The sequence below is a fragment of the Myripristis murdjan genome, chromosome 13 (genome assembly GCF_902150065.1).
Source record: "Myripristis murdjan chromosome 13, fMyrMur1.1, whole genome shotgun sequence".
NCBI classification, from domain to species: Eukaryota; Metazoa; Chordata; class Actinopteri; order Holocentriformes; family Holocentridae; genus Myripristis; species Myripristis murdjan.
This window is the reverse complement of record NC_043992.1, coordinates 18487785-18515212: the sequence shown is the minus strand read 5'-3', so window position 1 is coordinate 18515212 and position 27428 is coordinate 18487785. Positions and strand designations below refer to the sequence as shown.

Here is a 27428-nt window from a genome sequence, read left to right as displayed (position 1 = left end):
TCTTTGTTCACATATATTTTTATAACATAACATTTTGAAGTACATTAAGTACATTTTAGAAATAGAAGCTACAGTTTATAAAACTTTCCAGCAGAAATCATTGATGGGCCAGCATCAGCCTTTTTTCCTCTAGCAGACAGTTCTATTTTTATATATAAAAAAAGAAAAAAATCGCTACATTTATTTTGTCCTGCGCTACCTTTTTAATTCCCATGAAAGCACCAGCTGTCTGCGTCTCTTGACTTTTATAAAATATAAATTATTGAAAAATATTCAAATGTTTGTGAACTAAATACATTAAAAATGATCTCATTAACAAAAATACAGAGACACTATAAAATATACAAAAAAAAAAAAAAAAAAAACAACATCCAAAACAAAACGGTTTTCCTACTGAATCCATTCTGAGATATGCATATGCCACAAACTATCGGTGGTTATATACTGTATTTGACCAAGTAAAGTTCACTAGTAAGACCTGCAATAAACAGTAATCTATGACATGTATCAGTATCTCTAGCTTTTTTTTCTCCTGTCAAAACTTGTTTTCAAATTCTTAGCAGTTTAGGTTACAGAATGTTTCACTTTCATCACATTAAGCCAACAGTACAACATTTTGACCTTTGGAAAAAACAAAACCAAAAAAAGAAAAAGAAAAACAAAACTGGCGTCTGCGGAACTGTCGAGAACTACAAATATGTCTGAATATCTTTGAAGCTTTCTCTAACATAAAACATTCTTAAAACATCTGATAAAAAATAACCTGAAGATTACAAAAAACAAAACAAAACAAAACAAAACAGTGTTTTGAATCCTTGCCTTCAATGTGCATATAAAAGTGGAAGTACAGACTAATTGAGTGGCTGAAGATCCTTCAGTTCCCTATGCAGGATGACCAGCATAGGTGGGTTTGCAAGTCAATGCTTAATGATGAACAGACCAAGCATGTTACCAACTAAACATCATGAACATGTACAATATCTCTTCTCTGCAATGAGTGGGAAACTTGGGCCAGCAAAGGCATGTTTCTTTGTCCTCAAGCTGTGTGCTTTCCAACATATTAACAAAAAGATGAAAGCAAAGTCAACACTTTCCACAGAAAAAATGTGAGAGAATTCTGGTCCCTGTCTTCCAATGTTGTGGACAGTGCCCAAAGAACCGTGGCCGAAGACCTCACATGGGTTTTGGTTATTATTCCTGCTTTGTCTCTTGCTTATTTGTTTAATCTGGGTCTCAATAAAGCATTATGAAATACAATCTGTACAAATAGACATTTCAAAAGCTATTCTCATCCATATGGGTAACATTCAGCCACTGTAAACAATAACATTTGTATTCTAAGATGATATTTCTTGACTTTGGCTTTTCCCATAAGGCCAGTGTAAAGCCACTGTTCCCACTGTTAACTTGGGAGGAAACTGTTGCCATTTTTGCTCAAAATATAACCAGTGAATCTATATATATGTACTTTGAGCAAGCTGCACAAATATGAGTAGAATCATACATAAGACTCTGAGTTACTCGTTACACTCAATGAACCAAGCATTATCTTGTCTATAGATAAGTAATGTACAAACTTAACAAAAGTAAATACAGATGTCTACTACTAGGTTTGGTTATGTCTTTTCATTTGTGACAACGTTGCAGATGAATGCTGTACGCATCCCTGATTGCGGTGGCAAATAAAACCCTCAATGTCCAAACCCACGTACTGCAAACCAACAAGCCACTAAAATCACAAACGTATCGTTTTCTGTCACTCGACAGGACGCCACAGCCGATCATCTACCTGCAGCATCCACAGATTCCTTTAGCTCAACCTGCACCACATCTAGTTTCTCTCTAAATTCTATTTCTTTCTATTCTTTATCCCTTTTCCTGAACTGTACCTTCAAACTTCCTCCAACCAGTATGTACTGCATAACAAATGAAGATAAATCTCTGATGACATTCTTATGTATATGTAAAATCAGTCCCTCAACTACTTCACTTGTGATTTTACTGTATGGACAACAGACAGAACACTATTCAAACACTTGTAAAGCAAACTAAAGAGAACGGTTGGGACACACCTCAAGTGATAAATTGTACTTTTCTTTTTTTTTTTTGATCTGCACATCAGATAAGTCATGCCAAATACTCCTGAAATTCCCTACATAGATTGTCTACATTTTGCTAATACTGGTGTTAAGTAATGTATGCAAAAAAAAAAAATTAAAAAAAGCATCAGTTTCAGTCACAATACATGTCTCTAAGAAGCTGGCAAATATGTGCGCAAAGGTGAAAGCGTCAGTTTCTAAAGCAACGGCTACTTTCAGTTGTCTGCCTCTCAGACACTATTGGTATGAGTAAGTAACAGGTCCTCTAAGCCTACGAGTGCATGGCCAGTGTCTATAGTGTTGTTTGATAACCAAATCAGCAAATTTCAGTTAAAGGTTAACCGAGGAGAACAGATGAACTTAAAGCATTTAACTTTTGGTTTCACCTTCAATACCTTCATTCATGACAAAACAAACAAACAAATGAAAAAAAAAAAAAAAAAAAAAAAAAAAGAACACCAAAGCTGATCTTTCCACTGTATGCCCTTTAGGCTTACACTGGAGTTTTCAACAATGACAATATAATACTGGCACAAGCATATGCTTCTCAGATAACAGATTTAAAAAGAAAAGAAAAAAAAAAAAAACATCAACAATAATTTTTGGTCCAAGCTGAGACTTCTACCATTGCCTAATGTGTGCAGCAAGGCAGAGAAACATTGAGCATGTAAGTATGACATGATATCCTCCACAGTTCATTTTTTTTAATATTTTGGCAACAGTTTTCATTTCTACAACTTTCCGCTCATTCTCTGTTCACCCTACAATGAATCACTCTATTTTCCTCTTTCTCTCTCTGTTCGCTCATACCATTCGTCTCGGCGTCCATCCCTCCCCCTATGCTACTTAGACAGAATGGAACCTGTACTCTACCAGATAGCGCTCTGTCTGCCTTGAGCTGCTAAGTAATACCTGTATATATAACACTCCCATACACACACACACACACACACACACACACACACGTACACACACATCCACCTCCAATACAACAGAGTATGATACACACTTTAGGCATGTGTCTTCTTTTAAAACACAGTCTGACAGGCAAGAGCTCAAAAATGACAAAGACCACAGTTAGTCATTAAAAATGTTTTGGTCCCCCAAAAAAATGGTCCCCCACTCTACCAACAGTTAAGACCACTTTACGAGCCCCAGTCCACACGGCTCCTTAACTTTCGTCCTCACTTCCTTTCTCGTTTCTGTTTTCACTCGTCCGTATCAGGCTTAACGTCCAACATTGCATGCAGCTCCTCAGGAGTGTACCCCAGCAGGCTTTTCAAGTCACAGACAAAGCGGTAGACGTAACGCTTCCCCGATGTCTTGTGGATGATGTTCTTGTCATAGTAGTAGCGCAGGCCACGGCTTAGCTTCTCATAGTTCATCTTGGGCTTGTTTTTCCTTTTGCCCCACCTCCGGGCAACCTAATACAACACAGAGAAAACAGCATCTGGTCAGAAAAAAATTACCTCCATCTTAAGTCATCTGGTCTCATATTGTGTGCTGCAATCTTGTTTTTCTTCAAAAAAGTGAAAAAAAAAATCTGTCATTGGGTTGAGATAATTCCACTTGCATCTAATGCTAATCTGGTTTTGAGAATTTTGTTGAATCAAGTATTATTTAGTGGGCTGATCTGCCTTCTTCTGCCTTGTTTGAACATATTTACATTTGCTCCCACTTATTCCCATTGTTTTTCACTTGGTTTGAGAAAAACAAGATTTTCACACTGACTATGAAACTAATATCGATGTAGACAGTACAGACTGATTGAGATGCAACTTTCTTTTAGCAGTGTAAGGTGTGAAACAATTGAACAGTTCGATTTCAAATGGAGATACCACTTGAAATTCAACACCCTCCCACTAAGAAATATTACCAGAGGAAAACAAGGCATGCAAAGGTCTTGACAAGGTAAAAAGACATCTAGCTCATCTGGCTAACTACTTAGGACCTCCCAGCACATGCACCGGCAGCCCGTGGGGTTGTGACCTCTCACCTCATCTGGGTCAGAAAGCTTGAACTCCCAACCGTCGCCTGTCCAGCTGATGAAGGACTGGCAGGACTTGTCAGTCAGGAGTTCCAGAAGGAACTGCCACAGCTGGATGGGGCCGCTGCCTGCAGAACACATGACAGAGGGAGAGGACATTTGCATTAAAACCAAAGCGATTCACAACATGAGAGCAGGTAGGGTTTCAGCAAAACACATGGTGGTAGATACAGACTACCATGGGGGCTGAACCTGTGACCTTATGATTATGGAACTATCAGTCTCACCACCCAATACACAATCCAGAAATGAGGGGAATATGCAACCCAGAGGTTAAATGAATGCTGAAACTCACTCCTGCATGACAGATGGAGATACAGAAGAGGTGCAAGAGGTACAGAGGAGTTTGTGAGACACATTGGAAAAAAGTCAAATCTAGGTACAGTTAATGTACTGCAGGGATACGAGGACAGAGAGGATGTTATAAAAGTGAAAGGTCAAAAGGAGGAATACATGGGAAGAGTGTATACTTTGACTATGGATAAAAGCTCTAAATCTCCATGCCAGTTATTCACTTAGGTCTGAAGAGAGACAAAGTAAACCTGTTAATCTGGGTCAGACTGAAACACAGCAGTGGAACCAAATGTCCTCCTAAATACAACAGTCCCATTCATCATGTGTTCCCTTGTCTGCCAGTTGCCCTGTGCAGTATGTGAATCTAGAGTCTACAGAGCCTGTGTCTGTATGACTTCCATACTGATGAAATCACTGGTTTAAAATAAGAGGGGCTGCCTTCAGACTTCAGCAACAGTGTGTGTGTGTGTGCGTGTGTCTGTGTGTGTGTGTGTGTCTGTGTGTGCGTGTACCATTGCCCTTGCAACATCCATCCACAGCAAACAATTTAAAATAAGCACAGCAGAGAGCAGTTGCTACATCATCTACATCATTCTGAAATTTATTTAAACATAAAGAGCAATAAATCAAACTGGCAACTGAATTTAAAGTGCAGACAAATAAATTAAAGCTAATTACAGTTAAACTAGTCTAACATGTTATTACACTGCATGAAGAGTTTCTAACATTTAGTGGAAAAAGGAGGGAAAGCAATACAAAGAAAAAAAAAGGTTGGTTTGTCTCTGAACTAGATTCACTGCGGTACACTTTGATCTTGTGGCTTTCAGTATATACACAAACCCACCCAGTCTTTAGTAGGCTTGCGTGTTGAAATCACACCTGCCTATGCAACATGCCGCCTTAGCAAAACTGAAGCTAAGCAAAAGACGCCACTCTCAAATACCTCAGAAAATGTAGCGTGCCCTCATACAAAACAAACAAAAGCTTTCAGGGAAACGCATGTGTAGGCTGTACGCTTGAAACGGAGAACTACATTTCTGCTCCCTCTCCGCTTAAGCTAACAGTATAGCAAAAGGTATATGACAAGAGGCACCCCGACTTTAGCAAAAAACAAGTGGCTCTGCAACACTGGGTCTCTTTCAGACGGAAAGCTTTGACTCACATTCCAAAAAGTCTGCTACTGTAACAGTGAGCCCACATAAGGGCGATACAGTGCCCGTTTACCAGCCCCCGAGCTCTCACGCCAGAATGTATGCAACCCTTCCACAAAAGAAAAAAAAAAGTTTCCAAAAATATGTTAAGAGCCTCCATGCACAATGGGCCTCATTGAAAAAGTGTACAGTGTGGCAAAAGGGTGGGGGGGTGGGGGGCATGCACTCAGAGGCCGTGTTAACGATTTGCCCCATGCCTTGCTAAATGACTTTTAAGAAATTGTAGCTATAGCAAAAAGTAGGATGAGGCTATTGAGAATGGAAATATAATGAAATATCCACTTCTGTGTGGACTTGTATGTGAGAAACTAAAGATTAGAAGACAAAAATCAATAAACCAACAAAGTAAGCATGTTGTCAGACCGCCTGTTGCTAATCTAGACGGAGGTGAGGATGGCGGCCGGCTATGAGAAACTTCAGAGATGACAACTGAAGTGTCACTTATCTCACAGCACGCTTATCAGACTCCTGCTACAGGCGTCTGCCTGTCACCCTGTGACTGGGACAGGAAACCAAGCAGAGGAGGCTGTCATGGTATCAAACATCAATTTGGGATGTTACATAAACCTGTTTCTTTATTTGAGGTTCAGTTTTTAGGCTGAGGTTTTCTCTCTTTTGCGCTCTCTCTCTCTCTCTGTTTTTCCACTCTTGCAATGTTGCACATACGCAGAGCAAGAAAATATGCATCTGTCTTTGAAGGGTAATATGGCTGAGTGAGCTTTCTTTCTCTGGCACACAACAACTAAAATCAGTGGTAGTGAGCAGGCATTTTTCTCTTTCAGGAAAATTAAGGTCTTTAAGTCTACCCTTTTTTTTCTCTCCCCTTTTCCCATTTCTGTTAAAAGCTCAAAGGAAGCATGCTCTCTCCAGTGATAATACATCATTATGCATTAGGCTGGAAACACTCATCAGGCTTTCATACATGAGCCCTCTTTTGAGTCATCTGCCCCGTCATGGTGACTGATAAGGGTCAGACTTCGGATTCATGGCAGTACATAGAGTTAGCCCCATCAGGATGTCAGCGCTGGTATATATGTACCTGCACAGCTTGGCAGGCTATAGATTTGCAAAGGAAAAGGAGGCACGCAAGGATATTTCCATGTACTTAAGAATACTTACGAATGAAATTTTCAAATTTAAAACTGAAATTTCAGGCTAAGAAAATTTCACAGAATTCTTCATCATGGCCAGATCTCAATGAGTGGAAATATTTCTTGTGTTTAGAGTTCATGTCGGATATCTACATAATACTACTTGGATACTTGGATCAGTTATCATACCTTATAAATGACTGTCAATTCATGACTTTATATATATATATATATATATATATATATGTCTCATTCTATGTATGTTACAACACATCAATGACTTTGCCATGAATGACCAAATATGTGTCTTTTGAAGTGACTGGAAGTGACAACCTTGCAGATCAGGAATTAACTTGTGCGTGCCAACTCTGTGTAAGTCACTGTGTGATGACATCTGTGCTATGTGTTCTTTACGATGCTGAGAAATTTGCTTGGAATTCCCCTATTACCATTCTGACAGCCTTGCAGCCTTGTGACGGCAATTTAAACAAGGGTAAAAAAAAAAAAAAAAAAAAAAAAATGGCCCTGAGAGGCAATACAACGTAAAAACTATTTCTATTCATTTGTTCTCAGTGTCCTCTTTTGAAAAGGCAGTGCATGTAAGCAGCAGTCATTTGGCGTTGGACTTGCCCTCCACCTGACTCGAACCAAACCCTCTCCACTCAGCTGCACCACAAGACCACAAAGGCTGAAATATTTACTCTTATGTAACGCACGACTTGAAAAGAATCCGGTTCAAGAGCAAAAGTGTGAATATTTAAAACTGGAAAAGAGTTTACATTATGCGTCTATCATATAGTATCAGTAGCGTTACATATAGTGATATTCTGCCTGGTTCTATAGGTTCAGGTTTACAGACGCACCATTTGGGGGTTAATGTCAGCTTCACCGAATCTGGTAAACTGTCACAAATAGAAACAGCAGGAGTTATTTTTTCATGCGCCCTTTTCAAACCAAAACCCAGACTCTAAAATAGTGCTTTTTTTAGGACACTTTATCAGTGTCTTCACATCTCACTGAACATAGAGAACATACATCAACCTGCTCTTTCAGCATGTTCGAGTATAAAGAGGCCTCACTAGATGAAGAGATCATTTTACTCTGGTGTTATGTGCAGGGGCAGGCATGATTTCTGTGTTGCACCAGCGTTGCTAAGACGACCTGGAAAAAAAATAGGCTGAGATGCGGGCTGCAGATAACAAGGGGGTAGATGAGAAATGAAGACAGAACAAAGGAGGAGAAAAAAGAAGCTACGAGCAAAATCTATTTTGTTTCCTGTAATGTGCATGACTCGGGCCGCCTGGGTGAAAGGTGTTCATTTTGGTGTTCGTTTTTTTTTTTTTTTTTTTTGTGTGTGTGTGTGTGTGTTGAGTGTAAGAGCACAGCACTGAAGTCCTCCCCCACTGGGTCTTTTGCAGAGCAGCGTGTGCTACACCTGCATTGTGTAATATTTGTTTTGGACCTGCTGTTATAAACAAAATCCTGTATCCAATTGTGAAATTATTGTCACATTTGATTATGAATGCAAAAACATTCAGAGGTTATGTTATTGAGGCATGTAAGTATATATCTTTTGCCAAGGTACATGACAATTCAGTTTTCTGAAACTGTCTATGTATTATATGTAAACAGGTACAGTAGGTATACATAAACACATTATTACAAGTAGCACTTTCCCAATCATAGATCCATCTATTAGGCAACAGCTAATTCCTCAAGAAATACATGAGTGACAATCCCCCAATCTGTCTGATCAGATTAAAGGGGAATTCCAATGTTATTTAGAGTTGTAGCTCATTTACTGCCACCTACATCTAGTATACATTTCCTGAAATTATTTTGGAATACATCCAGCATGTATTTACTTGTGTGTGTGTGTGTGTGTGTGTGTGTGTGTGTGTTTGTTTGTTTGTTTTTTTGTCATTTTCTCATCATAGTTTCTAGCTCAGGCAATTTTCAATTCTGTGGAAGTCAGCGAAATGACTTCTTCTGAAAACAGGAAAACAAGCCTTGATAACTCCAACGATGCTGATTGTGTGCAGACAAACCCAGCAGTAATGTAAAGGAAGGGGCAACCTAGCTGACTGCAATAAACAAAAAACTGCAATAAGCCAAAAAAAACAAAACAAAAAAAACCAAAACAAAACAAACAAACAAAAAAAGAAAAACAACAACAACAACAAAAAAAACACCAGCATTAGTAACCTTTAAAGCATGAATCCTGGAAAAGAAAACAAGCATGTCTTGGGGCAAGACACATATGGAGTCTTTTAACCGCTCACGCCTTTCTGTGGTTGTGGAAGTGGCATGAATCACAAGGTGCTGCTGGGCAACGACATAAAGTCACTCACTTATGTATTTATTTATTTATTTATCTATCTATCTGTTCCTCTGCCACCTCTGGAGTGGATTTAGTTGGCTGGGATATGTACAGTTTAAGGTCTAGCTCACTGTGTGTTACACACAAAAAAGTGTTAATATCAAAATCACTGGATAGTTATTTTTAAAAGGAGCCAGGAGTTTGCTTTTCATCTGACTAAAGAGCGGGGCTTCTTGCTGATCCATGGTATATATTTAGGTATTCGTATCACTGTATTTACTGCTGGACATCTCACCTGTGTATCCGGCGAGCGCAGCAGCTGGGATGACAGGTTTGTCCTTGCTGAGGTCTGAGCGCTCCCTCACGTAGTCTTTGAAGGTGCCCTTGGGCTTGTGGCCATGCAGGGCACTGGGGTAGTCCTCGGAGTCGAAGCTATCATAAGAGGGTACCCGCTGTAGGCTGCTGAATGAGGACTGGCTGCTCCAAGACTGAGTCAGCCGGTCACAGCTCTCAAAGCTCTCAATGCTCTCAAAGGAGTCCTGGCCACCCAGTTTTCCTAAGCAGGAGGGAAGGATGGATGCAAGGAGGTCAGGAGGGAATAGGGATGGGAAGATGGACAATGAAAAAAGGTAGAGAAATGAAGAAAGGAAACCGTTACAATGAATACAACTCTGAAGAGTGATTTGAAAGAGCCATGTCAGTTACTAAAAACTCTCTATTTCTGTGGAGCTGCAGCAATGTGTCACTGTTATAGTGTTGCAACTACAAATTACTCGTAGCCTGTAGAGACATACTGTAAATATATGGGAATGTCTGAGAACATGATGTCTTTTAAGCTTTCTTTAAAAAAGCAAGAGTATTCATGACAGTAACATACAAAATACAAGGCATTAACTATAAATAATCTTCCTTCTCACTACGCTTTATAGTGTTATATGCTACCAGATCGCTCTCCATTTCACACTTCATTTCATTTGTTCAACTGCCATTTGGATTTGGCTCTAAATGGGAGATGATCACACAAATCGTCTTGCTATTTTTGGCCTTGGGAAAGATAAGAGGAGTCCTTCAATTGAGCGTCATTAACAAATGACAGATAATACAGCACCTCATTTGATGCTGAAATTATCAGCTGCTGAAATTGAAGCCACATGTGGATATCGGTGGTGCCACAAATACTTTCCCACGTTGGAAGAGCACAATGGTAAGCTCAAAAGCTGGGAATTTATTATGCACATGGATTGGGCCTCGTACCTTGCAGGCGAACGCTGAAGACGCTTGTAGGAGGCCTGCGTCGTGCAACATTATGGTACATGCTATTCATTTGAACAGCTGGGGGTTTGTGAGAAGAAAATCCTAGCTTTATGGCTATAAACGTAAACCACGCTGCTAATTCCTTTCTAAACTATCACTGGGAAAGAAAACAACACCGTGCATTTGGCAAAGCAAATAGTTTCATGAGAAAGCCCCACGCTAGTTGACACCTCTATGCCCTTACCCAGAACCTCAAGGCTGTGTCGAGGAAAACAGGCCAAGAGTGAAAAAAAGAAAAAAAAAAAGGCTCGTTCTCGAAGGTTACGCCACTTGAGCTCTTTTACATAGAGGACAGATGGCTAGAAGAAAATACGCTGTGGCTTTGTTCGTGTTTCACTCTGACAAAAACAATCGAGCTCTCTTTTTTTCCCAACACAGTGAAGAGTGTATGAGGCGGGTTTGCTTGAACCACAAACCGACGAGAGGGCTTGCTTTTCTTCTCTCCTAATACACACACACTGATGTGGCATGACAAGATTTTAAGTAGCATCAGCACAATCACATACAGACACACACATCCAAAGAGACCCTTTTATGTCCAAAAACAGACAAACAGATGCATACACAAACAATTGCATGCACGCACACACACAGCCAGACACATTCAAGCACTTAATCCACAAATAATACTTGTTTAATGCAAAAGAAATATAGTCTGGCTTCCTAGCAGCTCCGACAAGACACCACTGTTTCTCTAAAACCTAATTTTCCACAGTAGTGTGTGCCACCTCACCTCGGCTGATGCGTCCCACACACATGTTGTCATGGGACACCACTTCCTGCTTGACAGAGAAGTAGTCTCCCTGCAGGGGGTTGAGGGGTGTGTCCCGCAGGATGACATTAGGGTATTCACTCTCATATTTAAGTGTCAGCAAATCCTCTGAGCTGATGGGGTGAAGCGTCTGGTAAGACTCTGTGATGAAGCCGGGCTCTGAGTATTCAGATGGAGGGACACACTGAGCATGCTCAATGCCATAGCCTTGGGAAACCAAGGGAAACAAGTGTGAAGGAAAAACGGAAGAGGAAAGCAGGGAACAAGGCAGAGGAAGACATAAAACAAAACTTAAGAAGATGAAGGCCACGGAATTTTTGATGATGCAATATGTTGCCACTCCTTAAGATCAAACGATCTTGTAAGAACTTCTGCATTTATCCATCTTGTGCTGAACTTTTACACAAAGACCACTGCATGAATAGTCCATAACATAACACTTGAGTGTATTACAAACATTTTTTTTTTTTTTTTGACATTTCAGGGACTATGGGTAGTTGAAATCCACATATATATAACCTCAGGAAATCTTACTATGATGCCAGATTGGTACCAATGACACAGGGCTAATAATCACCTAATAGTGAACTTGAAAAACTAATACTGGCATAAATCTATTTTGGCATAACTTAAGCGGATATTGTTACACAGACTGCTCTATGTTGGCGGCTTTCACTAAGAAGAATCATCAAAGAAAGCTCTCTATCCATTGCAATAAGAGACACTAATTTTTATGACTCTAAATCTGAAGGCGCTCTTACTCACAATGCTGACCCACTCCTCTCATGACAGCTCCTCTCATAATAACAACTTTGCATTGACATAAACATATTAGGCATTAAGCTGATGCTCTTATGCAGAGTAGCTTACAATCAGTGCAATGAGTACTTACTGACAAAGTAGTCTGAGGTATAACGGGATTCCTGGAAGTTGGAGGTTAGTCCATTGACGGGGTAATGCTTTGTGTCTTCTTCATGAAAAATAGATAGGAACGAGTGTCAGTGACCTCGTCATTGATTTCATGTATCATGTATCTGCATCCAGCATTATCAAAAATTAATGACCTGCGCTAAATTGTGTCTTCCTGTTTGGCTCCTGTTACTATAGAAAATACCAACCGCGTTCTAAATTGGCCCACACTGTGACATTACACTACAGGGTGAAGTGTTTCAGTAATAACCTACAGCAGGTGAGGTACACACAAAGATGCATGATTAAACTCAACATGAGAGTGTTAAGGTGACTATGTGCAAGTCTGGCTCACGATCTTTGTCACAAGCCATAACATTGCCCTGTTTATCCCACCCCTGTACATTATCTAACAAAGCCAAGAAACACAAGAAACAACCAATTTGAAACATATTAGTTTACATCACTGTCATCAGAGCAACATGAGCTTACCTTTCTGAAGCATCTCTAAATGTTCCCAAAGGATGTCACCCACAAAGTCAGGTGCTAAGTCCAGGAAGCGCTCCTTCCCCAGCGCGCACAGATTGGCCCCATTCATGCAGAATTTATGGAAGTCCACGTTCTTCAAACTGAACTCATTCACTGTCCACGTTAGCCACTCAGCCACATGGCTTTCTGTCCACTGTCTGGGATCTAAACAGGATCATAATTGGTGATTGTTACATTCAGTGTTTACATATGTATGCCATTTGGTGGTAAAATGAGTGTGTTTATTTTTGCAATGCATAGTTCCAGTGGGAATCAAACCTCAGGCCACAGCAATCTAACTGTGATGCTGTACATGCTGAGATGCATATATTTATTCACAAGGTTATTTGATTTTTAAGTTGTCGCTTCCGTAGATCAACATACAACCTGTCCGCATGCTTTGTCAGTTTTTGTTTTTCTTACAGTTGTTTGTAACTAATGAGAATCTCCTGCTAGATGCATGTCTAATACACTGGGAGCAGTAGAAAGTAGAAGACGAAAACAAATCTTCAGTGAAACCACCAACATTCACACTTATGCATGTTCACACCATATCTGTGATGAATGTATCTGCCCATAAAAAGCTATTAAATGCAAGCAGTGCGCAAAAGGTGGATGCAAGCATAGTGACAGTACAGACAAGCTAAAACCAGGGTTTTTCTAGATATAATGATACTACATACACAAATAATGAAACCCCTGCTATTTCCAAACAGCCCAAGGAGGCTCTGCGGTCAGCCTCGATTTAAGAGCATAACTCATTATTTTCCCTGTCTGTCTCTGCGTCTACATTCTCTGGATCCTGCAGTCAGGCAGTCTGCCTGCACTAAAATGTATGTAATGTCAGGCCATTTCTGAAATAAGTGGGTGTTTCCTGGCTGTCAGTGAATCATCCTAACAGATGCCTTCAATAGATATTATACAGCAGGCTGTAATGTGAAATGATCTAATGAATGAGTAACGTGGCAACTGAGGGTTGCTCCGAGGACTCTTGCTTTACAACTGGGAAAGCTGGGATGGGAAGTAATTTGCCCAACAAAGCAGCCAATGGGGACTGACTCAAACTAGTAGATAACAGTCTTACCTTTGGGAATACCCAGCCGCTGCTGTTCCTTTGTGAAGCCACTGAAGGTAGCCTTTAGGGCCTGGGACATCATCTCTTTACTTCCTGGAGTGAGCAGAGGCACATCTCCACACTCCAGATCTGTCATCACAAATGAGAGACAAAGAGAGAAAGAGTCTTTATTATCTACCATGTACATGTCTAATACATATTACATATTACTGTTACTGATATTATTTCAAATTTAATTTTCATCAGCTACCATTACTAATATGCTATTGATATATACTGCTCTTATTATTATTGACAACCAATCACTTTATTTCCTGCATTGTATTTCATGCTGATAAATCTTACTGGAAGGGAAATGTGAGAGACAGACAGCGAGACAGAGAGGGGGAAAAAAGGCCTGTTATTTCTTGTGATGCCGCTATGCACACACACACACGCATACACACACACGCACGCACGCACGCATGCACGCACACACAATTAACACAGCTGTATATACCATATACCCTGACGAAGGCTCTCTGAGTCGAAATGCATTCGTTTATCCATGATTTTTTACTTTACATTAGCAACACTATTGTTCCTAACACAGTGCTGCACTCCCTATTTTTTCCTTCATCAACACAGTTGTATCCGACCGTGATCAACAACTTGGCACAACAATTACATCCCGTCTAGACAGACACCGTCTCGGTATCAAGTCCAATCTATTTAAACAGCAGCTGTCGCACTGTCGGATCCAATCTATTTAAATGCAGTGGTGATTCTGCATGTGCACCGTTTCCTCACACAAGAATGTCTCTTTGTGAGGAAGCGGGTGCATGTTTCCACAAATGGACACGCTTCCTTGAGCTATGTGACTGTAAATAATTCTTAGTATTTGTTTTAACCCACATTTGTTGCCTAAAGAGAATGGTTTACTGGATCAGAACAGGTCGGAAAATGCGAGGTAAGCCATCAATCTACGATACATTGAATGAAAGTGACTTTCAAATTCTTTTTTATGGTTGTTTACACTTCATTGTTATCTGTGGTATTGTTCTATGTAGCAAATCCCGCTCATCTGGTTCTCTAACTGGGTTAAAACAAACACAAAGTATTATTTGCCAATACTATTTGACCTGGGTCTAGAATCAAAACACTCCCCGCACATACGCCCTGGGTGGGAAAGTAGCGCCTGGTGCCCATCAGTGACACCATGACCTCTTCCAGCCCCCCGACAATGTCGCCCCTACACAGTGGACCCACTGTCACCAGACCCAGCATGAGGTCAAATACTAGGTGGGGTCAAGGGTCAAGGGATGAGGTGATGATGTCACTAAGATTGTTGGTGGGTGGTTTCTCGAGTTGGGGGTGGGCTGTCTTGAGATTCCCAAGCACACACTGAGCTCACTGTTCTGTGCTCACAGCCAGTGGGCACCCAGTGGGAAACAGAGCTCCCTTTGATTTGCCTTTAAACAGTGCCTTATGACTCGCGCTCATCTAATTAGATTGACCAGGCTACAGAAGTGTGGGTTAGGGGGCACATCAGTGGAGATGATAAGGGGAGGAGGGGAAAGCCCCCTGAGCTACTAAACTAGAATAGATTCCTAAAAAACTATGCTGTGCAAGGCTCAGAAAATTGCATGTAAATAGAAACAAAGAAGGCCCTATGGACTCTCAATTAACTGATGCTCCTTTTTTCACTGCATTTGGCCACACTGATTTACAAAACAAAGACAGGCATAAATCATAATCTATTAGAGTCGACAATATGACATGATGACATCATCTTGTCTAATTGTCTTGGTGGGCAAAGTATATGGGGTAAAACTTTAACAGACCACAACAGGGCATCTTGGGGGCTTGGCGCGCTGAGACTCTTATCACAAACTCACAAAATCATGAGTTCATATCAGACTTAAGATCTCCACTGCATTTCTTCCCCACTCTCTCTCCCATCTTTCTTGTCATTCTCCACTGCACATTAATTAAAGCAGAACTATCATTAAAAAACAGGTCACAAGAGGCTCGGCCTGGAGGCAACGTGGTGATGAGGAAAAGTTGTGTCACCGCTTCTCTTGCAGCGCCACTCGTTGAGCCCAGATGTTCTGGCATCTCTGCTGGCTGGTGGTTTGATCTGCCAGCAGTACAGTGGGGCGACATACAGTTCATGCCTGTTTTCACCACTCACTGACGTCTCGACCTCGTCTGGAATGCACAGCAGCTGTCCCTTCTTCGCCCATGTAACCGATGTCTGGCTGTTTGCAAAATTAGGCCTCTCAGTGTCTTTTTTTCTGTCTTGTGCACTCTTTTTTTATCTTCTTCTCTCTAAAGAGTGAGACCAGGCAACAGACCAGAGAGCGAGAGCGAGAGAGAGGGCAGACAAGAACTCTTTGCTTTTCCTTGTGATTGAATTAGGCCTATAATAATCTCTCTCCCTCATCCACTGCACTCTCTCATTATAGATTATGTCTTGACTGTACATTAATGCATCACAATTATTATTTTAAGAGTTTGGTAATTCAAACTGGGTCTCAAATAGTGATTTGATTATGCCAAGCAGTTTCGGTAAAAAGTAGGAATGAAACTCTGTGCTGTTTGTTGTCGTTAAGGCATATTAACAAGTTATTCATCCTGCTCAACACTGAATACAAGATAGTGGAGCTCAGAATAAACTCCATTTTACAGTCTACCATAAGATCTCATTTAAACTACTGTCATGCTGTCAATAGTTGAGCATAGAGTGCTTATAAATAAACACTGCAGTTTCATAATGAAAATAAGACCTGAACAAGCTGTCTGGTGTACACTTTGCCTCTGACAGCAGGGCTGCCTTGGCCTCTACTGAACTCATTTGTCTTTTAAGTAGTGTTCGATAGTGTAAAATCTTCAGTGTTGCAAATGGTTGCAAACTGAGATGGGGCTGGGGCTCAGACAGTCTGGGCTTTGATGTGAGGGCAAAGGCAAAATGTGGCGGTTTATTTAATATGGATCGGGTGGAGTTTGTCTGCACTTTCGAACTGTTTGCGCCCCTCCTGCACCACTGCTTTCATCAGCTCTGCCCCAGCCTGTACTTGCCCACACAGACTTGAACCTGCTTTGGCACTAAATCCACCATCAAAGACACTCTACACCCCCTGGCCTGAGAGCTCACACAAGGCTCTAAAAAATCTAAAAGGAGAAATATATGAGCCCTGCTTATACAGCGAATGCAACTATGATATGTAATTTGTATAATTCTGCTTGTTTGCTTGTTTGCTTGTTTTCATTTGCATCCTCTTGTTCAGTTTTGCCTGTTTGTTTGTTCTGTAAAGATCTTTGTGACAAACTTTGTCTGTCTTTGGTCTGAAACCATTTACTGCTCTGTTTTTTGACAAGGCATTTTAACAACAAGAAAATTGCCTTGTAATTTTGAACAATTAGATGACAGTTCTGTTTCTGTTTCTGTTTCTACGAAGACAAACAGCGACCTCAACCAAACATCCCAATGTACTTTCTTGATATTTTAGCACTGATCTGTTATGTGTTTCCGAAAACTGAAATAACTGAAGAGTTGAACATTTATAAATGTGTGAAGTAGATGACATTACTATGTAAAATGGCCTAATGGTAATTTTACCTGTAGTGCAAAGAGTAGTCATATCTCCATGGTGAATGATCCATATGAAAGTTATCTGTGGGAGAGCTAATGTACAGTGAGCATCCATTAGTGAGAGAGGTTAGCTCAAATCTAGACAATCTCTAGTAAATGATGAAGTCCTGATAGGATTTCAATGCCTGGGAGTCCCATTAGCTACAGCACGGTCAGTATGTACTGAGAGCTCCAGCATCCGCAAGCCATCACCTTCCACATTAGTGTGGGTCTGTCCGCAAAATGAGTCCCATCCATTTAGCTCGTGGAAAGTGGGAGTGGGTGTAAATCACAAAGATTATAGCATCCACATCTCACTAACAAGGCTGAGAGTAAAAACAGTGTCTTTCCTCTGCAATTCATGTCTGTCCTCTAAATGCTCCATAGGTCTTTTACCATGGTCAATCCCGATGAACATTTTCATCTTATCATTTTTATTGTGTTCATCAATTTTATCTATCAGTATTATTTGTAGATGTTATTCTTTCTGTGTATTGCATTATTATTTGTTTGTATGTTACTGTGTTTTATGTACCACAAGCTGCTCCTAATGGGATTAATTATGTTGTTTGTATTGAATTGTGTTATACTGTATTGCAGTGAAAAGCATGAATTAAAACCTTTTTTTTTTTCCTGTTAATGTTCAGCGGGAATAATCAATCTATCTATTCTAAGAACCACTGATGACGTGAGACTGATGTGTAGTCTGGATGTACAGTAAAAGGTATTGATCAGCTACTCCCCTCTAGCCATCTTATGAGTAATGGACACGAGTGGTGGGTTGAGTGCGACGATGATATTTTGCCCCTGGGAAAATTCTCGCTGAGAAACTGCGTGCCCTCACTGCCCTGCCCTTGCAACCATCTGCATATGCAACAAACCTTCGGTACGGTGAAGGTCCAGCACCTAAGGCATCTAAGCGATGGACACACACACACGCACACATACATACATACATACATACGCACACACACACACACACACACACACACACACACACACACACACACACACACACACACACATACATAGATACATGCATACACACATGAACCAAATTAGCAGGAGTCTTCGCCTGTGCGCCAGAGCGAGGGTGTGAAATTGGGATTTTTGCGGCCAGGACCGAGGTCTGCAGGACCGTTGGGGCTGGGACAGGCAGGGCTGGGTAGGGCAGGACAGGGCTGGGTAAGTTAGCAAGGGAGCGTCTCGGGTGGGTGAGGGGTGACTGAGTAGGGGGATGAGTCATTGGCCTGTAATATGAGCCCATCACAGGACAAGAGAACAAGCGGGTGGGTGGGAAGGGGGGTTTAGACAGAGAGAGCGAGGGAAAGAGAGTGATACAAATGAATGGGAGCTCTCATAAAGCTCCCTCTCTTCTCCCTGTCTCTGGTGTGACATCACAGTGGGATCGGTGCCATCTCCCAGCCTCTGGCAGAGACTTGGTTCATTCATAAACCCTGAACTGCTGCCTCCGCTCAGCATGATGCAATGATACAAGCAAAGCAGGCAACCAGACCCAACAAATAGGAGACAATATGCTTTCTATCAGGCGATGCAGCTATAAATAGTCCTTGGGTGTGGATGTGTGTGTGTGGGTGTCAGGAAAAGTGAGTGGGTTTGTGATTAAAGTGAGGATGGCATCTAAGGGGCTATTCAAAGCTGGGGAGGGGGTGTGGGGGGGGGTTGAAAAGTGAAATACTTTTGGGTCATAAAGTACTGATTTATTTGTCTGAATGTGCATAGATCTGGCAATTCATGTCTCTCTCTCTACCTCTCTGTCCAGCAGAGTACATGGATAGGGCTTTATTTATCAATGCAACATTCCATTTCCTGTGGCTAAGTTGCAGCTTCCTGTGGGAAAGTGAGGTGAGTTGTGGGTTGAGGTGAGGGTCAGTCATTTCATATCCACCACTAAGGCATCATACTCTTGCTGAATATCCCTGCATGCATATAGGGACATATCAGTGGGTTCACAGCAAGGTGTGTGGAAAAGGGGACACGGTCTTGGCTAGTTGCCAGGCAGTGATAATTGGCCCTTTAAGCCAGACCAGTCTACCCGCAACGAACCAGAGATGACGGTGGTATCTGAGGGAGCCTTTGATGGAGATCCCTATCTGGCCCCCTGGTCTGAGAACGCAGGGTCATAAACCCGGCCAACATGAAGGGGAACCATTCAGCGCCACTGGGTGATAAAGTGGTGGCTGGGGGCTGCAGTGAAGGAGGAGGAGGAGGGGGTGGCAGTCTGGTCTTGAGAGGGCTGCTTGTTCAGCCAGCCGCTTCGCTGTTTAGATTTCCATCTCAATGCCAAGGACCAGGAATAGAAGTCATGTCCGTGCTCAAATCGGACTAAAAACACCAGACCAGAGCAGACCAGAACCGAGCCTGCTCCAGACCAACAGAGAATTCAGTGGAAGACATCTCAACACACAGGCCAGGCCTACCCCAGCGTCCTACACAACAGTGCTGAAACACTAGCTTTATTCTTAGACCTCCACCACTGTCTTTTGGCCGCCCTCTCAAAGTGCAAGCCTGTGGTGGTGTAAGTGGCTGCATGAGGGAAGGCCACTGCTGCTGACAACCGTCTTTGGCCATGAAATCAAAGAGTTCTCCATGATCATCACCACCACAGACACACAGGCTACTGAAGTAGACACTAAGTGAGACTAATGCCCCATAGCTGCCTTTTCTTTTTTCTTTCTGCCACTCTCTCCATCTCTGAAATCATATTAGCTTATGATGTGAAAGTGCATTAACTCTTCTATATTGTTTATGCCAAAGTCTCAGCTCTTGATACGAGCATTACCTCTAAGTTTGAACTGTTCTCCGGCCATGCCATCACAAACAGACATTAAATGTATTTTTGCTAAAAGCCTGGTGGAAATTCCCTCCTTTCTGGAGAAACGAGGGAAAAAAGAAAGCAAAGTGCTTCTAGAAGAATTTAGCTCTTTACTGCTGACTGAAACTCCCCCGCATGTTTCTCTGTAATTTTTGACAGTGCACACAATGTTTTTTTTAGGTATGCCTTAACTAGTGAAGATTGAGCAACAATAATGCACTTCTGACAGCTGCCCATTACACAACATACTAGTTCCCTACCAATTCAAATCTGCGGATAAAGAAGGCAGACAAAGAATATGGCTAAAGTGCTTAAACCAGGCGTACAGTAAAACATGTTAAAATACACTAAAGCATACTGTATTGGAGAGCGCAGGTGGTGTTAGCTTAGCCATGTGTATGATAGCTGCCCTCCCGGGCTCCATCCTTGTTGTAAACAGATAGGGGATGCTCTGGAGGAACTGTTTAGGCGTTAAACCAAACACACGACATATCTGACAAACAGTTTACTCTCTCGCGCATTTTTTCCACAAAACACGGTGCCTGCACTATTTTTCAGGCCAAACTGCTACATTCCACAATGAGCAGGTTCTAGAAATGAGTATGAATTATGTGAGATAGAATAAAGCCAAGGATTCACACACACGGATGGGCATGTTTATTCATTAAACTATACACTCTGTTTTTTTGACACTATAAGCATGTAAATCTTGTAATCCCTGGATCTAATTATGCATCATACATCTAAACGCTTGCTGCTTGTTTGAAGGCAAGCTATGGGTGACAGATGGATATTTGATAAATAAATTCCCTCCAGACCGCAGTGTTTTCATGTTGCATGCCTCACATTCCACCTCTGTTTTACAATCGCTAATATGCTTCTCACAGCTTTTTTGTTTTCCTCTAATGTGACCAAAAATTACTTGCGGTCCAAGTGGCGAAATGGTTTCAGCTCAAGATGATGAATTACCACTCTATTTTAAGCTTAGTGTACTGCATTTTTAGACGTGATGCTGATAGGAGCATAAAACATACATACAACATCTGGCTACATCTCTCTAACATTTTCTTATCTTAATCGAAGATATGCGTTTACTTTTCTGTATCGATGAGTAACACCTCAACGTTGGGTTAAATGTGCTGATCAAATGATGTAATCATGAATTGCTAACTGTGGAAAAATACAATTCAGCTATTTTGGAATAGAGCACAGAGCTTTCCCAATATGCGTATACAGATGCAAGTGTGTACACTCACTCACTCACTCACTCACTCACTCAGATTGTCCGTGACTCACTTCATCAAAGAATGACTGGACTTCAGTGTCCAGTGTGCTGCTACATTTAATAAGTGAATGTTCATGATGAAAGCAATGACCCTATCTTGAAAAATTCCTGCTCATTTACTCAACATTTGTCATTCTTGCCCATAAAACAAACATCGGTCTGAGGCAGCACGGAGAGCCTCTGTCATGGACATTCATGTGAAGCCAATAGATAATACCCCACCAGCATTCTACCGTTACTGAAAGTGAACGGTGCCCAAGCCAATTTCAATTATGTGCTGGGACCTCTGGCCTACAGCAGATACCTAAAGTAACTGTAGTCAGCAAAAGTCTACTCAGCGCACACTGGAATTTTTTTAGATACAGGGGAGGTGGCCAGGCAAGGCAGGAAAAGTTAAGGAATCCAGCTGTTCTTTCTCTCATAGCTCCGACACCCTTAACTCTTTAACTGAGTAGGCTACAATTCCTAGACCTCCCCTATGGCAGCCAGAACACATGTGCCTCCCATTTGAACTGTGCGTCACCGAGGCGCAGCTCATCATGAGCGCCACTGAGTCGCACCTACACAGTGGAGCCGGCCTCTCAACCAAAGACACTCATCCTTATTGTTCTTTGCTTTGGTAGCCAAATCTGCCAAAACTGTCAATATAACTCTGATGCAGTACAGGTGACATGTATAAATTCTGCGGCTGTGGGACTTTTTGTTCACCTGATTACAAAAGCAGCATGTGATGCGTGCTGACTTGGAAAACAGGTGGTCCGCAGCAAAAGCACACAAAAGGGGAAAAAATGGGAAGAAAATCAGGACCATGCACTGAGCAAAATGACTGACCTGGCCTCGTTCTGAGTGGCTGAACAGCAGCGGCGAAACAAACCCGCAGTCTTTCAGGGCAGTAGACTGATTCTTAAAGCAGGCGTGTTTCTAAACTAGCCCGGTTTCCGTTCCATTATAGGAAACACAGCTCCCAAATGTGGAACCATAAAACACAAACAGCAACAGAGCAAGGAGACCAAAATAGTTGTAATGCACTCAGGACGATGTTGAGATGCGTAGGTGGGTGTGGAGCCATTTTGGAGCAGCATGGAGCCCATCAGGGTTCACAGGCACACTAGCAATGTGGAGGAACAGGGTGTTAGGGTTAGGCCTGTGGTAGCAGAAACTAGTTAGCCAGCCAACCAGTCAACCAGACACACAGTCGGACAGCCAGTGGCGTGTGGTGCAGCAGGCGTCTGCCACTATGACTCAGAGATTACAAGCAAGGAATGGCTGTCGATGAGACAGAGGGCACACACCAAGAAGACGCTACGCACCACATCAAGGACCAAGGTGACGTGAGAGAAACTCATGTGGTCAACAGAAAAGATGGAAACAGAGGAAGAAAGAGGAATGGAGGGGGAGGAAAACAGAAGGAGGAATGGAGTGGGTGGGTAAATGAGTGAGGAGAAGAGAAAAAAAAAATCAAGCTTGTTAATGCCTTATTTCCCAAAGCCTGGAGCATATTTTCCTTTGTTTTGGTTGCCGTCTTTCTGTGGAATGTGGGTAAAATGAGGAGCTGTAGCAGACTGATTGCTGTGAAAGGCGCTCTAATCATTCTAATCTCTAATTATTTTTGCACATAGCTGGGACTATTCACCACCGTCATATGGGTCACACCTTGAAATTCTCTCTCTGTCAATCTCTCCCTCTCTGGCACTCTGTCTGTCTCTGCCTCTCTCTCTTTATTCTTGCCTTCTCTTTTTCACTCTATCTCTTCATCTCTCCCTCGCCAATTCTCTCTCTCTCTCTCTCTCTCTCTCTCTTTCTCTTTCTCTCTCCCTCTCTCTGTCTCTCCATATGCTTACTATTTAGCACAGTGCTGTATCTGGTGCAAACACGCCTTGTTTTATGACTAAGCTTTATAAGGCAAAATTAAGGCATGTAGTCACCAGGGAAGCATCCAAATAGGACCCACGCAGCATAATGGCTTTCTGTTTATATGGGCAACACGGCAGACAAGGGGATGAATGAAGGACAAATGAATGAAACACTGCCTGAATGGGGGGATAACCCATTTGATGTAACACAGTGACATCGCTTGAGCTGTGTGGGAAGGAAAGACGAGGTCATTGTGGAAGGGCATAGATATCCACTTCACTACAACCAGCCCAGCCTATTGAGCAGTCTATACAGCAGCGGGATGTGTGGGGCCCATTGAGGCACATTGGTATCTGCTCCCTTCTGGGTGCAACCACAGCCTGGCATGTAGACACAGCCTAGTCAAACACCAACTAATGACATATGGGCAATGCACTAAACACTGGACCGACTGACAAGGTTTTGATCTGGTAAACCAGATCGTCCTCACTTTGACACAGCGCATATCGGATAAAAAACGGACCTGTTTGCTCCGTTTGGCCCGATGCATCGTCGGCCCACATCAGAGGAGGCTGGATCACCCAAATGGTGTTTGCACAGCTGCCAGGCAGCCATGCGCACTCAAACATGGGCATATATTACACAGCGCTACTGAAGGAGTGCTGACACCAACAAACCAGAGCAAAAAAAAAAACAAAAACTGAAGCTTATGTAACACTCTTGATCCTGACAGAAACTACACCTTACCTCACCATATCAGTGTGAGGGCACCTTGGGAGAGAAATGTGATCGAAGCCCTCTGAGAGTTATTTGTGTGGCGTGGCCTTTGAGAGCATGTGTGGCATGAGTGCTAAGAGGTGCTCTCAGTGCAAGAATCAGGCATACCAGTTATAACAAGTAACAGCGTTTTAATCAGATAAAAGTGAACCTCCCTCTCCCTATCTCTCCTACTCTCCTTCTTTGCTTCCATGCATCCCACTCAGCAGGGCATGCACACAAACATTCCTGTCAGTCACTGAACCCTGACCTTCAGGCCTGACGAACATAGAGGGAACCTGAAAGAGGGACAACTCACTCAAGGCTGAAACAGACAACTCCTTGTACTGTAAATGATTGACAACAAATAAACTGATCTAAACTCTTGGCTAAACAAAAACCATGATACTTGAATTTTAATAGCTCAGAATTGTAACAACAGCAACAGAGAAGGAAAAAGCATGAACTGCTGATATTTTTATCTGCCTTGAAAATGGACAACATTTGGCAATCGAACACCTCCCATCTTGAGAAACTTTTTACCTTATCATTGCAACTTCTCTCTATTGAACGGACAGTTTTGGTATGGCTATGTTTCACTTTACATAACAAGCTGCCATGGTGTGTGTTATAGTGAAACACTACCAACCGCACTGTGTGTCATGAGTTAACTACTGTAGCACGCTGAACAGAAGAACTAAAGTTTGGTGGAATGTTAGAAGCCTTGTTTGGGTGCACCTTTAACCCTGGCGGTGTGTGAGCGCTTTAAAAGGAATTACCTCAGTTGGAGAGAAAGAGAAGGCCTTGGGTAAGCTGACACTAACCTCCCTCACAAAGGAAAACAAACAATACAGTGAGGTGGGCTTCAAACCTCTTCAAACCTTGAGCCTCTTGTCATTGGTAGTGTGTGTGTCTGTGGAGGGAGGTTGCAGGACATAACCTCAAAAAAAATCAACATCTATAGCTCCTATAATGCCAAATCTCTATGCTGGTTGAAAACCGAGTACCCATGTCCACTAGGAGAGGTGCTACCTTCCATGGAGTAGGAATCATCAAAAGCATCCTGGCTTTGTGCTTAACCCTTGCAGCAAGTTCCAGACAAAGAGCATGTCATGTTGCTGAACGCCTTGTATGCCAGGAAAACAGAGGAACGCATCACTGTTCCTTCTTTTGGGGATCAAAAGAAGAAAAGGAGGCCTAGGATTATGTGCAGAGCACTTATCTTGTAAGCACAGGACACCTAGGAGTGAACAAACAAGTGTGTGCAAGTGAGTGAGTGAGATGGAGGAAAGGTGTGTTTGTGCGAAGTTGTGAGTTGTTCCTTGGCAGCCTTTGCTTGACCCAAGTGCACCCAGCAGTCAGTTTAAGCAGGAGCTAGCATTACGAAATGGTTTTGCAAGATAGTGCTATGCTTTGGCAACTTAACTGCAGCTGTCAGCACTTTTTGTGCGAGTTTGTGAGGTGAATGTGTGTGTATGTGCGTGTCTGTGTGTGTGTATGTGTGTGTGTGTGTGTGTGTGTGTGTATCTGTCGGTCTTCTGCAGGTATTGTCCATGAGGAAAAGGTAGTTAAAGTGTCACAACCCCCGTGTTAGTCTTGTAGCAGGTCAGCACTTAAAGTTGGAATCATATTTCCATGATGCATAAATACTTTGCCAGTATGATAAGTGGATCAACACCCCACATGCTGCAAGCATAGGGGCTGGTCTATACGGTAATTAGAAAAGTTGCTATATGCAAGTCAGCCAAACATGCCACTAAGTGTAAAATCAGTTTGTGTAAATATAGGGTCACAAAAAAGGGAAGTGAAACCACAGCAGGGTTTAAACCCAGACGCAAACACAGCTCATGTGGGCTTCCCTCTCTGTGCCCTGGACAACCCCTGGAGCAAGCCAAGTCTTCCAGGCAGCGGGGTCACAGAGGCAAGCCTCAGCTCTGCAGATTCATCACCTCAGCCTGCCTCTCCTTCTCTATGGAAACTCAGTTTAAACCACCAAAGAGGAGGAGGGGGAGGTGGAGATAGAAAGGAGGGAGGGAGGGAGAGAAAAAGGTGAGAGTGTGTGTGTGTGTGTGTGTCTGTGTGTGTGTTGGGGGGGTGACTAGGCACCACTGGCCGTCTCCCATGCTGGCTAGGCAGAATGCTCTTGCTCTGACTCTCCCAATACGTGACTGACTATATGGGTCAGAGATGGGTACTTCAGATCTGGGACAGAGAGGAGATGGCAAAGAGGTGCCCAGCGAGATCAAGGCAACATGAAACAAAGAAGCAGACCGTCTGTATACCAAACCCACAAAGCAAGCATAGACCCTACTCTGTCTATTTCAATGACACACATGCACAAAGCAAAAGAACTGCTTCATCTGACAGCTGTTCTTAACACACATACATGTAGGTGTAAACATATGGATGCAAATAAGACAGACGAGTTGTACATGACACATGTAACACAATGTTTGAAAGAGTGTAAAAACATGCTAAAAAACTCACACATGAAAAATGTCATGTTATGTTTTGTTTCCTTTCACAACTTGCAGTATGATGGAGAATTCGTTAAGCCACCTGGTGCGTAAAATGTAAAACACTGGAGCCTGTAACAACTTTTTCACAAACTATAGGCTTTGTTCCTTTCTAAATGGTAAAGGAAAATAGGCCAAAGCCTGATTCATTCAACAATAAAGCAATACAACATTGGATTATAGCCATGACTGTATATCTTCCGGCGTTATTGCATTTTTCTCAAGTGTCATGCGTACTGTCCACTATTGAGCAACTAACATTATCCTCACGCCGGTCTGCTTTCAAGACGCTTTATCCCGGTCTCTGTGTGTAATTGCCCGGGCATTCTCACCGGCGCATAGCCAGCTTTCATTACAAACAAGTGGGTAAACTAGTCAGCGAAATGAGCCAGAACACCGGCTAGTTACAACCATACGAGGGAATAATTGCGCGTACTGCCACTCGTGTTAACTGTCAAGATTTTACAAAACAGTTTCATTACTCACCGTCCATTTTTTCAGCCTTTATGATTGTTAATGTCGGTTTCATATCGACAGCTGCCGTCATGATCATCAGATCAGTGTGATTCAATAACGCCGCGTCCCTCTCTTTATTCTAACAGCTCCAAGAAAACAATGTATGGGTAAATCTTGTCTTCCTTCTGCGCAGCAATTAAATGAATTCGTTTTTTCCCTCTCTCACTCAATACCTATCCTATTTGCTATCCTACAAACTTATGTCACTGTCTGTTTCTCTCTCTCTCTCTCTCCCTCTCTCTCTCCCCCCGGTGCATACACACTCTCTCTTTTCCTCGTTCTTTCTTTCTCACTCACTCTCTCACTCCTTCCGATCCCCTCTATCTTGGTCTGGGCGTTGCAAGCCCCAAAGTGCGACGACAGCTTGAAGGGGGCGGTGTTTAGGACTGACT

General features: G+C 42.3%; 1 protein-coding gene across 1 annotated transcript; it reads right to left on the bottom strand.

Annotated features, from left to right (window-relative positions):
- On the bottom strand, nucleotides 1-27371 carry ets1 (v-ets avian erythroblastosis virus E26 oncogene homolog 1). The gene is made up of 8 exons (XM_030067599.1): nucleotides 27007-27371; nucleotides 13670-13789; nucleotides 12550-12750; nucleotides 12041-12118; nucleotides 11110-11355; nucleotides 9358-9618; nucleotides 4096-4214; nucleotides 1-3523 (listed from the first exon to the last, which is right to left on the bottom strand). Exons 1-8 carry the CDS (start codon nucleotides 27071-27073, stop codon nucleotides 3308-3310), a joined length of 1308 nt encoding a protein of 435 aa, XP_029923459.1. The 5' UTR covers nucleotides 27074-27371; the 3' UTR covers nucleotides 1-3307.
- Between the last annotated feature and the right edge of the window lie 57 nt (nucleotides 27372-27428).

Excerpts from the sequence above, each read along its gene's own strand:
- ets1 (XM_030067599.1), bottom strand. The coding sequence starts at position 27,073 with ATGATCATGACGGCAGCTGTCGATATGAAACCGACATTAACAATCATA. Across the intron at positions 12,751-13,669 it reads GCGGCTGGGTATTCCCAAAG|ATCCCAGACAGTGGACAGAA; the intron begins GTAAGACTGTTA and ends GATCCTGTTTAG. Across the intron at positions 9,619-11,109 it reads TGTGGGACGCATCAGCCGAG|GAAAACTGGGTGGCCAGGAC; the intron begins GTGAGGTGGCAC and ends CCTCCTGCTTAG.